Source organism: Anopheles stephensi, chromosome 2 (assembly GCF_013141755.1).
Source record: "Anopheles stephensi strain Indian chromosome 2, UCI_ANSTEP_V1.0, whole genome shotgun sequence".
Lineage (NCBI taxonomy): Eukaryota > Metazoa > Arthropoda > Insecta > Diptera > Culicidae > Anopheles > Anopheles stephensi.
In genome coordinates, this window is record NC_050202.1 from 28,286,356 (window position 1) to 28,302,039 (window position 15,684).

General features: G+C 49.2%; 3 protein-coding genes across 15 annotated transcripts in view; 1 reads left to right on the plus strand and 2 right to left on the minus strand.

Annotated features, from left to right (window-relative positions):
* The window catches only part of LOC118506050 (hemicentin-2-like), a 283,028-nt gene that overhangs the window by 113,511 nt on the left and 153,833 nt on the right, over window positions 1-15,684 (minus strand). The gene's annotated exons all lie outside the window — the stretch shown is intronic.
* Window positions 723-6,823, plus strand: LOC118506048 (protein yellow-like). Of its 4 annotated transcripts, none has more exons than XM_036042679.1 (3): window positions 723-868; window positions 4,536-5,359; window positions 5,440-6,823. In XM_036042679.1, the coding sequence occupies exons 2-3, from the start codon at window positions 4,852-4,854 to the stop codon at window positions 6,522-6,524; spliced, it is 1,593 nt and encodes a 530-aa protein (XP_035898572.1). In that variant the 5' UTR covers window positions 723-868; window positions 4,536-4,851; the 3' UTR covers window positions 6,525-6,823. The 4 variants fall into 4 exon arrangements, with proteins under 4 accessions (XP_035898572.1, XP_035898571.1, XP_035898574.1 ...); XM_036042678.1 differs by having other exon boundaries at window positions 724-878; XM_036042681.1 differs by lacking the exon at window positions 723-868 and adding an exon at window positions 891-1,041.
* Window positions 13,058-14,421, minus strand: LOC118506053 (mitotic checkpoint protein BUB3-like). Its single transcript, XM_036042695.1, has 2 exons — window positions 14,106-14,421; window positions 13,058-14,037 (listed from the first exon to the last, which is right to left on the minus strand). The coding sequence occupies exons 1-2, from the start codon at window positions 14,298-14,300 to the stop codon at window positions 13,249-13,251; spliced, it is 984 nt and encodes a 327-aa protein (XP_035898588.1). The 5' UTR covers window positions 14,301-14,421; the 3' UTR covers window positions 13,058-13,248.

Consider the following 15,684-nt stretch of genomic DNA (forward strand, 5'->3'; position numbering starts at 1 on the left):
GAGCTAGAATTGTACCAAAGTCGTGTAGACTCTAAGCAAGCATATATCGTTCAGCAGTATCAACTGTTCCAAGCATTCCATCCATGCATCAATTACCTCAAGAAGCTCTCGAATCGTTTGAAGATGGTCAAGAAGTACGTGTGCAACTCCCTCCACCGAATTCCAGCCCTCGCTGCGGTTTAGCTGACGATGGACAATTTACGCACCGATCGACAGATCCCACATGCAGGCACCAAACTTCAAAGCAGCAACCACAAATAGCTAAACGCAGGCGAATGAGCATTTTCTAGTGGTACAAACACAAACAACGCACGTGGGTCAAGTTTGTCGCGCGAAAGATGCCACCTGACGTGATGAAGCATGAAGAATATATTAAACGCACTATAAGACACTTCAGCTATTCTCTTGATCATGATCACTTGATTTCCTTCAAAATTGTGATCTGTTGGGATCTCATCTGTATCTGCTGGTGCTTGTATCACAGCATTGTAAATATAACTGGCACCTTCAATCCCAGGTCCTCCTTCACTCCCCAAAAGCGTTACAATTAACAGGCATTATAATTTACCTTCTTTTTTTTTTCTTTCTTTGACGGACCCCCCACCAGCCCATACATGCCGAAACGGACCGACTCTTCCTCTTTAATCATCACCACCGATCGATCCGTGCGTTCCTCCACAGACGACGCAGAAGTGAGAGTGTTATCCACGGCGTGATGTGCGGCGGTGGGCTTAGCAGAGACCGAGAAGTGTATATCTACACCTCGATATCCGGCGATGGCGCTCAGTTGACGTTCGGATGATCTTGCAGCAACACGCACGACGCTAACAAAAACCGTGTCCCCATCTACCGTACCGCTTGTTCGAGGGTGTGTTGAAGTGAGTTATTTAAAAAGTTGTGTCACGCACTGGCCGCTTCTTACCCAAGACCTTCTGACCATTGTCGAGGTTAAACGCCTGACGCCGATAGCCACCGCCAGCGACGCAGTGAGCCAAATTACGATTCGGACGTGTGTCTATACTTTTTGGCCGATAATTAAAGGTTTCTATCAGAGTGTTTTGACGACCGGGCCATTCGGAAGTGAGCCAAAGTGAAGTGAGTGTGTGTGCTGGTAGTGTCGATCATATCGGTTCCGATCGGTGCGGAACTTCCGGACGGTCTCGTAGTTGTCGTGCAATATATCCTCCTAAGGCCGAATTTGACGGTGGTTCAAAGTGGAAAATGGTTCGGGCGAAGAAATTGAAACCCATGTGACCGGCTGTGCGTGCCCGAGCATACACTTGGAAGACTTGTGTAATCGTGGCGGACGAGAGAAGAAAAAAACTGCGCCGCGTGTGTGTCGACCCATCTTCGGCCCTTTTCGGGCACACTTTGGACGGTGTCGGCAAGGGTCATGAAGCGTGTGATGTATGCGGGTGCTCTTCACCGCGCTAAACAACGACGGCCTTTTGACAAACGATTTGTATGGCATTGTGAACTGCCCCGGGGCCGGCCTTTTTGTGTGTCCGTTTCCTGTACTCGCGTTGGGATGCACACGCCCCGTCCTCGGTGTGTGATGGCACGGTTAGACGCGACATTGAGCCGACGAGTTTCACGTTGTCGATAGCATGACGCTGAGCACACTCAGCGCGAACGGAACTTGAGCGCAAACAAACGGACACTGTCTTCTATGCCTCAATATACCTACACTAGACATATTAATAAGATGTTCAGTAAATCCAGTGTCACCTCTGGCGGACCAAATAGTACATCCGCGCGCGTGACTCATCCGAGCGGAGAATATTAGATTTGCATTCGGAAGGCAATGATCGTTGCTCTGGCACGAGTTTCCCACGATTAGCTCTCGGGCGGTACAGTATCACGGAATTAATTGTCCACCGGCAAACTCGATCTCGATCTCGGTGCTGGTGAGAAAATCAAACCCTGCAATTGACGTGTGAATTAATTGTGCGCAATACACACGACGCAACCTACCCGCACCATTCTCATCCCGCAGTGACTTACCGAGGGAGTTGGAGGAGCCGCCTAATGATTACGAGATGAGATCAATCAATCAGGCTCATTGGAGCACGTTTGGGGAGTTCTCGCGAGAGTCGTCGGGGATGTAGTGCCAACGATGTCTTCAATCATGATTGTTTGTTGCTTCGTTAAACGGCCAATTCGGTGGACGAGGCATAACGGGGGGGGTTCGCTCCATCGCAAACATCAGCGCAATCACGGCAAAACAAATCACCATCGGTGCGACACGAGCCGGCTAGTGATTGCGTTTGGCGTTGGCTGTTGTCGGTTCTGCCGTGAAGATTGACATGGAGCTTAAGCAAATAATTGTGTTCCCAACCTACCCCTAATGACATAGTGGATTCGCTCTCGGATTGTTTGCAAAGTGTGTGGAAAGTTGCAGCGATATTAATAATGTGCCTATTATAGCCCCCGGGAGTATTTGCGTTATTGGCTTACGAAAGCCAATCCCTTGCACTTGAACTTGGGCGGCGCGCTTGATGGGTGAAGATGGGACCGCACGAGAGTCTCCAGCCTTCGATTTGAAGCGTGTCAAATTCAGCTGCATTCGCAAGGATTAACAAATGGACAATCAATCATAGCACAATTAAATCCCCGATTGACTCTCCATAACTGCAGCACGCCCCATGCTGCTTCTGCGGGAAGAATTTATCTGCAGCTTGCAAAGCCATCGGGCGCACTTACCTATATCACCACACGGCCCGCCGGCCATAGTTTGATTAATTATTTGCCCATTTGGACGTCAGTTTGAGCTGGTGCTGCTGCTGTTGCCGCTACAAATCAATGTGCTAATCGAGTGTCGCCTGTCGTAACGCGAACGTTGGATAAATATTTTTGCACCAACTGACGACCGCCGTCCGACGTTCGTCGAGGTGCCAACGCTCGTGTTTGGCATATTAAACCACCGCTCGGACGTTTGATAACAGAGCGTTTTGTTTGCTTTTTTTTGTGTGGATCGACCGGTAGGGATGGTTCAAAAATAGAAGTACGAAAAATAGTAGAAAATGGGAACCAGCAACACACCGAGTCGCCCATCGAGCGATCGAAAAGATTTGTGTTAAATAATAAAATCAACCCTCGCGCGTTATTTTTTGTTAACTCGAGAACACCCATTCTCTCTCTCTCGCCCGACTTTAAGAGCATCGATGGTGACCATCACCATTGTCGGGTGGTGAACCATTACTAAATGATTTACCGGGGCCGATAAACGACCCGCCTGGTACGGTGGGATGCACCACCGAATGCAAATAATGGCATAATTTAATTATTCAAATTTATTCGACTAGCTTGTCCACTCTCCGGCGAGGAGATGCATCCAGGACACATGCTGGGGAATATTAGTCCACCCTTCGTTTTTGTTGGACATGTGGCAGGACCCAGCGATAGTGAGCATCATGACGGATGTCTCTCTCGCGTCTAGGGAGTCCGCGTCCAATCCGTGTTAGATCACAATAAAATGAGACCACTGTAAACAGAAAACAAAAACAACTCTTAGGTTCCAGCTCCCACCATTTGCCGTCCCGTTTAGTCTCGGTTGCGCGGTTGCAACAGCAAAAAAAGCGAAGAGAAAACCACCCATTTTCCCATTTAAAATTAGCATAATTGCGATGAAAAATTGCAATTATTTGCACCGCGAATAGCGAAAACCGACAGCTCCCATCCGTGCCGGCGGTACACGCTGACCGGCGTTGATGGGTGCCCCGGGCGAGCACTTAACTTTTCCCGATCCGATGGGAACACGCGACCGGAAGCGGACCGTAGCGATCGTTCCTGTTACACGTTACCGGCACATTGCGCCCATTGCGGAAGTAATAAAATAGAATGAATTACAAACCCGCCGGAAGTAAGCGACTCGTCTCTCGCTCTCTCTCTCTCTCTCTCTCTCTCTCTCTCTCTCTCTCTCTCCCTCTGACTGCTCCCTTGGGCAGGAAATTGTTTAAAAAAGAAAAGCTCTCCATCCACATCAACGGGCAGAGCCGCTACACACACACAGAGAGAGCACACAAAGTATCCTTCATCCTTGCCCAAACCCAACACTGGCAGCATATTAATTAATTTTTCAAGATTCTACCTATACGGCCGGGGGAAAAGTTTCCACCCAACCCCTTTGTCCCGGTCGACGTTCACGTGCAGGGGAAAATTTTATCACTTCTTTATACGGACCGGTGTCCGCCTTTCCGGACACAAGGTGGTGGCCGACAGGGTCGCTTGCAATTTACATTCGGATGACCTCCAACCGTACTGCCGTCGGGCCAGCTCAGTCTTCCGCTCAGCTGACTGTGACGAACGGTGGCCACGATTTCGAGAGCTGAAAAAGATGTCTCAAACCGTACAAAACCGAGCGCTGGCTCGGGACCACGAGCAGAATCATCGTTTGCGCGTGAACCGATCGCGTAATTATTGCAAATTAAATTAACACCTTCGCTTCGTTCCACCGCGACCGCGTCCCAGTGGTCCCGGGGGTGATGCTCGTGCTATCGACAACACCAATTCATTGCGTCTTTTCCTCTTTCCAGAGCAAAGGCACGACCAAAGTGAAGTGATAATTGGCGCTAGACGACCGCGTGCGTGTGTGTGGTTATTATGGGCGGCTAGCACAAGTGCCCGGCTCCGTCTGGAATAAACCAACCAAACACAGTGTTCAACCGGTGCTCACCGAACGAAGAACCGGGTCACCAATAAGCATCGTTTAGTAAGGTGGTTTAATTGTGAGTCCAAAAACTGTAAACTCGTTCGAGAGACCAGTGTGTGGAGCTGTTACGATCGTCGTCAGTGAGTGAGTCAAATTAATTGATTAAAAACGGGTGACCGTTTCGGGTGTAACCCCTAACGATGGCACTGGGACGAAGGTTGATCGCGCTGGTGCTAGCGATTGGGTGTGCACTGGGGCAGCAAGCGAACGGCGACGGTCTGCAGCCGCTGGACGCACTGAGCCCGCCGACACCCTCGGTACCGATCGCGCCGGGCGAAAAGCAGTTCCGGGTGGTGTACGAGTGGAATGTGCTCGATTTTGCCTTCACGAACGAGGATGAACGAGCGCAGGCCCTGTACAGCGGACACTACATCCCGAAGAACGTGCTCATCTCCGACTGTAAGCCGTTTGCGAACCGACTCTATCTGACGATTCCGCGCATGCTGCCAGGAGTGCCGGCCACGCTTGGGTACGTGGTGCGGCCGGAAAACAATGGCCGTACCGATCCGGAGATTGTGCCGTTCCCGTCGTGGGAGATGAACGAGCGGGGCAACTGTTCGGCGCTACAGTTCGTGCAGGGTGTGGCGGTGGACAAGCATGGCATCATGTGGGTCGTCGATTCGGGACGTACCGAGACCCTGACGCGTGGTAAGTAGTGCGTAGGAATGGGACCGGAAAAGGAAGCTACAAATAAGTGACTCCTCCACTTCCTTCCAATTTCTAAACAGGTAAAGATCATGTCGTCTGTCCACCGAAGATCCTGTTGCTGGACCTCAAGCGCAACGGCAGCATCGTTCTGCGCTATCAGTTCCCCGAGTCGGTAGTGCCGGCCGGTAACAACTACCTCAACAAGATCGTGGTAGACGACGCGTTCGGAGGGTTTGCCTACATCACCGACAACAGTGGTGCCGATCCAGGGATAGTGGTGTTCTCGCGCCGACTCCTCAAATCGTGGAAGGTGCGGGAGAACAACTCGATGCGTGCCGCTCGCAATGCGGTCCGCTTCGCCGTCAACGGCACCGAGCTTAACTTCTCGATCCACATCGACAGTATCGCGCTGGGCCCGTACTACAACCCCAACATTTCTCCGGACCAACCGGTGTCCGATGCGCTTGTAAACACGCAGAACTACGAGCGTAACGTGTACTACAGCCCGCTGTCCAGCTATCACGTGTACTCGCTCCCAGCATCCCTGCTGCGTGACCCGGAGTTTAACGCCCGTGCGACCCCTCGCGACATACTCGAAGCCGTCGTCGACTACGGCCAGAAGCAGTCGCAAACGGACGGCATGTTTATGGACAACCAGGGTGTGCTGTACTTCGGGCTGCTCGGCGAGCATGCCATCGCCAAGTGGGACAGCTACAAACCGTTCACGGCGAAGAACCAGCAGATCATCGCGAAGGACGCCACCTACATCCAGTGGGTGGACAGCATGGGCATCGACCACGAAGGCTACCTGTACGTGGTGGTTAACCGGCTGCACAACTTTGTCGCCGGCCGGCTGAACCCGCTCGAGGTGAACTTCCGCATACTGCGTGCGAAAACGGGCGCACTGAGCTACGTCTACACGCCGGACAACTTGTTCAACAGCGACGGCAAGTTCCTGTACTCGGGTGCGTCCGGCGAACCGTTCGCGGACAATGGGCTGGTTTACCAGTACGAGGGTACTACGCCGGCCTCGAGCCGGTTGGCGGCCGCCGGCATACTGGGTGCCAGTGGGGCCGCGGTAAAGACATCCTTCGTCGGATTTATTGGCGCCCTTGTCCTGGGCGGCGTCGTGACTAGCATGATGGGCCGGTGGAGTGTTGTTTGATGCGATATCGCGTACGCTCCACGATCCACGTTGACATCATCGTTCGCTGGGACGAGTTGAGACAGTCAGATATGGAAAAGCAACCTCCCTCCTCCACACTCCTAGACCCCCCCCCCCCCCCCACATCCAATCCCCGTTACCAGAGTACTTCCGTATCAGTATTTGTATATAGTTGAGGTTTAAGTGTAAATAAGCGAAGCGTGTTCGCTGCTAGCGCCAGCGTTCTTGGATTTCATGTTGACTTTTAACGAGGATACGCTTCGCGCAATAAAAATGGTTATTTTTTTACGACACCTGTCCTGGCCGGTGAACACATTCCGCGAACCGAACCCACCAACCAGCAGCATTGATGACTTTTGAGGAATCCAAAATTCCACGAAACCGAAATTATCACAGATTTACGTTCCGTCCGCCCGCTGACGGTATGACATTTTCGCTCATGATGACTTTATGATGGTGCGCCCGTTTCCGAGAAGCATATGAGAAGCCAGGGAAATATTAATAAAGACTTGCCCGCGCAAAGAGCTGCTGCTGACAGAATGGAGCTTACTGGAGTGTAAGAAAACAGTCCGAAGCGACGAATTGATACCAGTCGAAATCAGTCATCCCATTGCAGCGTCAGCATTATTAATCACCTGACGGGAAGGAGTGGGCCCAGCAGCGCCATCGTCGAACTTCGCTACCGCTGATTGCGTGGCATTATCTTGGTCCTTTGCGGGGGGGGGGGGGGGTTTGGAGTTTTGGAAAGGATTTTCTGGGTTTTCCACGTTGATCAAGATTTATGCTCGTCTCGCCTGTCGGGAGGAGACGCTTTTCCTTTGTCCTTCGTTGCGCTCCTCACGAAATAAATGCAAATAAATTCCCATCTTCAAGCGGCTGAGCGGGTGAGTCTACGTTTTATTTTGGGCAGCATTTTATCTGCGTGTGTCACATCTTTTTCGTACATTCGTCCCTATCAAGCAACAGCCTGTCTTTAGCTGTAAAGCACCACCAGACCACAAGAAGCGGCTGACAGGGTGTTTTCGGCTCAGCAGAAAGCGCGCAAATTTGTGACTCTCTTAGGTCTCGTTTCGGAGCATCCACGGAGAAAAGAAAAACAAACGCCAAAAATGAAACCCCTTCTTCAGCCATCATTATCAACTAAGCTGCAGGATCTGCGATGCGATGCGGCTGCAACACCCGGGTGGGACGAAAAAGGGGCACAATAAAACCTCATCGAGACAAACGCGACTGGTAGCTGAAAAATTTATTTCCCCGTTCCATGATGCAACACTCAACGAGCAACGAGTCACGGTAGAAATCTTTACTTTTCCAGGCAGCGCTGTCTGCTCGTTAAGCCGTTTCTCTAGGGGAAAACAGGGACGCCAGAAAGTTATAGGCATTTCCACCAAGAACCGTGCACAGACAGCACTTTTATGATGCAGAAGAAGAAAAAATCTGCTCTTTATGCCAAAAAGTGGTTTGGTATTTTGTGTCCGGAGCTATTGTAATGCATTTTGGCAAATATTGTTGGTTTAAGTACGCTTTTCGCTGAACAAAAACGCCGCCACTTTGAATTAAAAAAATGGCGATAATCTTAAGCCCATTTGTTTGCTGTATCATTCGCGCATGGGTTCCTTTTCAAAGTTCTTCTCCACACAACTCCTCAACACACCGATGTAAACGGCCCATTTGTAAGAAGCTAGTGCTAGCGCAGGTTAGTCGTGACAGGAAGCAAGGAGCAGTCATCAGTATCACGCGCATTGTTTGTTTACGTATCTCACCGTCGCCTCGTCAACAACCAACTCATCATGGCGCATCAGGTACATTAGGTTCGAGCTTGATCGCTCTAAGACGCACGGCAAACAATCAATTAGGATCAGCTAATCCGATAAGTACGGTGCAAAGTACAAAATTTAATTACAAACAGTATCACGCAAATCGCACCACCGCAAAAAAACAACAAGATTACTGCATTATCTGCTTTTTACGAGCCGTCCCTAAAGATGGGCAGGGTTTGGTTGTTTTGCATATTGAGGGCATTTGCCGTATTTGCCTGTATCGTATCGGCTTTCGTTTACGTTGGACGGATACCCGAATTTTACGTTTCCTATCAATGATTATTTCAACAACAGCAAAAAAAGATCTCTACCCAACACGTCGCACATTTTCCATAAAATTCCAGAATCTGGCATTGGAGGATCGCTGGTTTTTTGCTGGTTTGTTGTACTGGTCGGTTCCGGTTTTATTGCTTCCGTCGCTATCCACTTGCGAGCGGGATTGTTTCCCAGCATCCTTCCAAATTTCACTTTGAGTAGGATTATGAAGGATGTTTGGTACTTTTTTTTCTTTTTTTCCCTTTTACGACTTGGTTGCCATCGGTAACGGACCACTGTTTACCCATTTTTAGCTGGTCCGCGTGTGGTGGATTTACTTTTCGAGAGGATCCAACCTTCGCAGAGGAGCTATCCGACGAGTCCTTTAAACTCTGTGTCCAGTGCTTTATTCCGAAAAAAAAGGGAGTTCTCTTCCCGGAATCGTCCGACCTGGGCCGGATATTAAATTTGGCCACCTTCTTCCGGGATGCAAAGCGACCCGCTCGAGCAACCAAGGTTGCTAAGGATTGCTTTTTTCGCAATAAAACCTGCTACACCAGTACAACTAGAAGCACATAAAAATTTTGCTCCATTCGATCTTTAGCTCGTCATACCTTGCTCGCTCCGACTGGAGAAAAATACGTTACTAATAAACACTTAAATAAAAAATGGAAAACAAAAGCGAGAAAATGGTGGAAATGTTGTTTAACGAGAAAGGGGTGTTCCTGTTGAAACATTTCCAGCGAACACATGCTTCCATTCTCCAAAAAAAAGCTCAACACGGCAAACCCGAATCTCGTAGAACAATCTTTGCAGAATAATTTACACTACCTCATCATAGTGCAAACATTTGCTATCTTATCAGACAAACAATAGCAATGGGAAATTCGCTTCCACCGTAGCAATGCAAACAACTGAAATCGAACAGAACCGAACAAGTTGGGTGGGAAACAAAAAACTAGACCAGCAAAACGCGTCTTCCGCATCCACACATTTAGAGACCAGGTCAGCGGGACATTCAAATCACGATAACAGATAAAAACGTGCTTTTACCCAAATTTTCCCAACCGTGCCGCTGTGAGAAGAAAAAACAAACGCCTGGAAAAACTCTTCCAGATTCTTTTCATATCGTGGATGGTGCCCTCCCCCGGTGCAAAAGAAATGGGGCGAAAGTTGGAAAGAAATTTTTGCTAAAGATTGTAAGACGCACGAAGCTGACAGTTACACCGGTTCAGGTGCAATAATACGTTGGCGTAAACCTGTCCTTCCGTACCTGTACCTTTACCACGTACCGAATGTAAAAAGCCCAGGTTGCCAACCAGCAAGCAGTTTGCTTTCCTTCTCGCGTTAACATTCTGGGCGCTGATAAGGGTGCCCTTACCAGCAGCTTGAGTGGGCAACAAAGTCCCCACGAAATGCCTAACAGAAGTCATCCGAAAATATCAAAGCAAATAGTCCGCAAGCGGAGAGTTTCTGTCCTGACGACACATTTTCTTGCTTTGTGTTTTTTTGTTGTTGCCTTCAAAGTAGACCCTTAAAACACCTTTGGTTGATAAGGTGAAATAATTTCATTCCTCATCCTCATTCTGGAACTGTTCTATGGTTGAAGATTAAAAAGCAGCGGGCTCACACAACCACATCCCCACCGAAGCAGATGGTACGAAACATGGTACGAATGACGCGAAACGGTATCGTAAACCGTGAATCGATTCACGCAGAAAACGTGACAGTCGTTGACACGAGCGCAAACTTTCTCCACTCTGGCGGATGGCGATGCTCCACTGGCAAGGGGGGTCTTCGGACCACTAAATGAATCATTCATAAATGATGTAATTTTCTTATTTCTTCCCCGATAGCAGTGTTGATGATGGGTAGCTTATCGCCCTAAACCTAACCTTCTGCAAGGACGGCGAGAGTTTTAGAAAAGGTAGAGCCGTCCAGATAAGTGCAGATGCTCATGCAAACCAACGATCTGCCTTCTTACGGCGGCAAACTTCTAGGCAAGATGTAATGAAGTACTATTTACGATCCTGCTGCTGCTGTTAACCCGCAAATGGGACTTGGTTCGCCTGTTCGCTGGTCAAAGCTTTGCGCCATGTTCTACGGACGCTAGTGAACTAGGGAACTAGGTCCGCCCAAAACTCTACCGTTCATAAACATCCAGCGAGTAACGATTGTCATCAACGAAGATTGCCTGGTAGCAATCGAGAAAAGTAATGACATTTTCGCACAAGACCGTTCCACGGCTTCCGTCTCCAGTGCTGCCGGTCGAGAGATCCTTGAAGAGCTACATAGACAAATTTGTGACCGTAATATAAACTCGGTTCCGTTTTCGTTTCCCGGGTTCCCGTGCTCGTTGTTGTTGTTTCCGCGTACCAAGAGCCACCAGCGAAACGTGGAACATATTGCCTTGCCATTCACTTTCATCTTTCATCCAACTAGCACGGTTCTGGACTAGTGTACTCTACACGCCGTAGTACGACACCCCTCAACGGCAGTGCTGCTGCTGTCGGCTGTAGTACGTGATTAACCTTGATGTGCGATTTTCGGACTATGGGCTTTCCCGCTATCCCTTCGGCGAGATCTAAAGAAAGTTTTACACCACTTCTACATCAACCGCGAGCAAAGCTTCATACAACAATGTGGGGCACACGCTCAGCTCGCGTGGTCCCGAGTACCGGAGCAGCGGACTAGTGCATGGTATAAATCGCTTCATTTATTTCCATTACCGGGACGTGGCATTAGATTTCTTTGGGTGCTTGCTTTTCAGGAAGCTTTCCACTTTCCTAGCGGACTCACGCTAGCAAAGGATTACATATGGCCGGGAAACTGGCAGTGGGCGAGTTAGCCAAAAATATGAGAGCTATACTTTTTGTTCCTGTTCCTGAGCACTGGAAAGCGCTGAGTTCATCAAATGCCATTTGAGCGTTATGGTGTGCAATGCATCGGCAGGAAATCCTCAAATGGAAAGAAAAACAGGGAATGTATTTTTAAGTCTTTGGAGATGGATTATTTTGTGGAGAAGAAAAACCGACCTTGACCTCAATTAGCAAACACTTTGCTTCAGAGTTGTAAGCTTCTTGTATCTTCACTATCGGAATCGGAATCATCTAGAATGGCCGTTGCCTCCCCCAATCCAAAACGTCACTATCACTAAGGAACTAGGGAGCTAGGGAGTATTATTTCTTGCAAGCACCGTTTAGTGAAGCTTCCGAAGGTTACAAATTCAATTTACACTCGATCAAAGCAAAATCTGTTCATCGGAGTTATCGGGACGGCAGTTCCCATTACCGCAAGCGTCATCAACTTGAACGTCGTTCGGATCGTATCGTGGATCCCCGATCGTGTGGAAAAAAAAAGTTTTGCATCGCAGTGTTAAGATAACGTTTCGGGAGCGTTCTTTCATGTCGCAAATGGGCAGCATGATTGGTGGTATCGTACCAGCGTAAGTTTTGCGTTGCTGTCAGACTGCGGCAAATCTGCCATCCTTCCACGTGGTGGTACGCTCTACGCCAACGTTCATTTCACTTTTCTTCCCCGGGAATGAAGTAAGAAAAGAAGTTCGAACACAAAACCCGCATTCTGCCCGCCCGAGCAGGGAGCAGCGTAATAGCTCCTAGAAGCTGGAACTTACTCCTCGATGAAGCCAAGACGAATCAGCAGTAATGCCCACCATGACCATTGCCAGAAAACGACTTACACTTGTCTTTCCGTTTATCGGACACAATTTTATGTGCAAACTTTGCACGCGAGCTAGAAACGTGCTGCAAGTTTGGCCGGGCACTGCCCCGGCCAAGGAAAGATTTGCCGACCGACGGTTCGACCTCAGATTTGAGGGGGGGGAAAAAGAGTTGGACCATTCGGTTGCTGCTATCAACGAGCATCGCTTAAAGTGTGGCGGACGTATGCGGCAAGTGGTCGGAAAACAAAAGACGTTTCAGTGCGCAGCAGTGCGGTTCATCTAAATCCGGGCATGCTATTTGGTAAATTGCGCTGGGCAAAGTTCCGGGACCGGGTTCGTTCTATCGCCACCGTTTCCGGCCATACGGGGAGAAATGGTTGTGTAATCTCTCTCCTCTTTTCATCCCTGTTTTGCCCGCCTGCCTGTCCCGCGAGAAACCACCACTGCTTCAAGCTAATTTGCCCGGACCATACTGAATTCCGAACCGAATGCCATTTCATTAAAGTGCATTGGTTTCAGCAGCCCTGCATGTATGTGCTGTCGGGTTGGGAGAACCCCAATTCAATGGAGCAGTTCATCGCAGACGCCAACGGGGTAGAAGAAACGTTCGTCAATACGGCTCATTGAACTTCAAACGAAATTTGTCAGTATGAAGTGCGACCATACCGACGGATATATGGTCCTTATGGGGCTGTGTATGTTCTGTTCTGTACGCTGCCCTACATTTCCTGGGTTTTCTCTCCGCTCTACCCGGTCCATTAGCTGATTCGATTGAATTAAAGTGTCTTTAGCGGCGGTACGCTCTTGTATTTTCCGGTAAAGTAAAAACATTCCGTTATCTTCGGTCCTGGGCCACGCGGCATTGAAGCGCACCATAAATCGATATAAAATCTACTTAACTGAACTTAATTTAATACATGCAATACATTTACAGCGCAAAACCAAACCCGCGTCGTCCGCGTCGTCCCTACTTTGGTCGTGTCTCCTGCTCGCTCACGTACCGTACGTACAGGGTCGGTTCGGGGTACGGTTCCGGCGGGGTTTCGGCCTCATCCATGTACGAGCAAGCGATCGCCAATGCACTTCCATCGTCGCTGAAGCACAGGCTGGAGATTGAGCTGTCGTACATGTGGAACTGGCACAGCCGCTTCTTGTTGAACCCGTCCCAGATGTTTACGAACCCGTCCGAACCGCCCGTGGCGAAGGTGTGGTACACGTTGTGGAAGCTAATCGCGTTCACCGGATAGATATGCTCGATATCGTTCTGCTTCGACCGGTGACACTTGAATGCGAACTTTTTCTTCTGCCATTCCGGGCTCGGGTTGAAGTACTCCAGTGCGACCCGGCCCTCGATAGAGCTCATCACGTACCCTTCCTTGTTCGGGAAGCAGCGCACGGTGCGGGTTTGGTACTTGAGCGACGATTCACGCCGCTCGACGTAGTTGCTCATGTGTCGCAGATCCCAGATCAACACCTTCCTGTCGGAGGTGGCCACAACGAGCCGCTCCTCGATGCAGCTCATCGAGTACACCTTGCCGGCGCTCTGGTCGTACGTTCCCACACACTCCTTTTCGCGACCATCCCACAGCTTCACCGTCCGGTCCCAGCTTCCGGTCAGGATGCCGTTCACCATCGACGCGTACTCCACACACTTCACCGCTGCGTCGTGCGTCCCCAGGTTATGCTCGATGTGTGTGTTCAGATCGTACAGCTTCACCGTATTGTCCAGCCCGCCGCTGACGGTTTTTACCGAATCCTAAACGGTAATCGGATTAGAAACGGGGTTGCAACGAGTGAAAAGTCACCGTAAGCGCAAGCACTTACCAAAAAAGCACAGTCCAGCACCGGCGAGGAGTGGAAAAACTTGTGCCGCAGCGTATTGTTGACAACATCGTACAGCCGGACGCTGGTGTCCCACGACGAGACGAGCAGGAATTGGTTAGTTTTGGGAGAGAACTTTACCGTCGATATCACATCGCTCGGTGGGTTCACGATTTGCACCTCCGCTTTACGTGCCATGCTGGTGTTAATATCAAGGAAAACACTGAAAAAATACGATTCGATGCAAACAGCGCGCAAACAGCTTCAGTTGGCAACACAAATAAATGATGCCGATGATCAGCTGTCAAAGTTGAAATAAACGACCGGTAATAGTACGAACGCTGAGATGCAGATGGCGCTGCGAGAGCCGAACATTACCGACGCCGGCCGAAGCTGTGTTGTTCGAATCGGGTAAAGTGACGGTTTTCGAACTTGAATTTGAATTGATCGAACATGGCGCAGAACGATTAACGGCTGCGCAGAAAAACTCGACGTGTTTAAAAGCCTTCAAATGATTAATTTTACGTGTTGCAATATTAAAACAACCGCAATGTGGTTTATCTTAAAAAAATTGTTCAAATAAAATAGATTGTGCACATAATAAATAAATGTGTATGGTTTGCTTAACTTTACCGATCCTCATACGTGTGCACAAGAATATCTTAATGAAGCTTTGAAAATAATTAAAACTCCCAAATCCTCACAGCAGATTAGAAATTATTTGCATGAGAGGGTCGACCGGAAAAGGAGTGCGTGTGCGTATAAGAACCACCGACCCCCCAAAACAGAAGTGGATGAAATTATTTCACTCAAAACGCACAGATAACAACTAAAGAAAATCTCCCCCCAAAAAGATTTGGAGCAAAGCGAAACACCGTGGAAGGTAACTTGTTGGGAAATTCATTGTGGATTAAGCATTGCTCCGCCTCCGGAAGATATCATTATTGTGCGTGCTTAAATAAATAAGTCCCACCGGGAAACCGGTAAGATCACGTGCTGCGGTGTGGATTGAAGTTCTTAACTTTCTGCCTCACGAGTGGTGGTAGCTTACGGTGGGCCAGCATATCTGCGCCACACGTTCTTTTTTTTATTGCCACGAGCCTTTTGGTAAAGTTATCGTCTTGCTTTTGCTTGGGCGCTCGGCTCATCGCTTCAAAGCGATTCGTTCCGTAGAGAGCGTTCTCGACACGCGTCGACGTATCCCTAATCTTTTAATTCGTTCATTTGCACGCGCCTAAGCGCCTGGTATCCGGGTGTGGAAACCCGTACGTAAGTTTAATCAGATTTCTGCAGAATCTCACGCAGGCGACCTGGTAGCGACTGGAAAATGGTTGCGTTCTTGAGTCGGAATGTAACATTTTTCCTGCCTGTAGTTTAAACATTTTTTTACATTCGTCAGCTTTATCAGGCTGTTGATTTTGCTTTCCGGGTGCTGGATACAGCGCGAGTAACAATTAGGGCTGTGTGTCCCAGCCTCGTTCAGCACCCACGTCAAATGGTCCACAAGCGGATGGGTTGGTGATGGCTCGGAGGTAAAATATTTTAGAACCCTTTGCCGTTTCGCTCTAATGATTTTAATAAG

What these genes read in the sequence shown, in the direction of transcription:
- LOC118506048 (XM_036042679.1), top strand. Translation starts at nt 4,852, where the DNA reads ATGGCACTGGGACGAAGGTTGATCGCGCTGGTGCTAGCGATTGGGTGT. An exon ending in TACCGAGACCCTGACGCGTG is followed by an intron (nt 5,360 to 5,439) that starts GTAAGTAGTGCG and finishes ATTTCTAAACAG; the next exon opens with GTAAAGATCATGTCGTCTGT.
- LOC118506053 (XM_036042695.1), bottom strand. Translation starts at nt 14,300, where the DNA reads ATGGCACGTAAAGCGGAGGTGCAAATCGTGAACCCACCGAGCGATGTG. An exon ending in TGCTGGACTGTGCTTTTTTG is followed by an intron (nt 14,038 to 14,105) that starts GTAAGTGCTTGC and finishes ATTACCGTTTAG; the next exon opens with GATTCGGTAAAAACCGTCAG.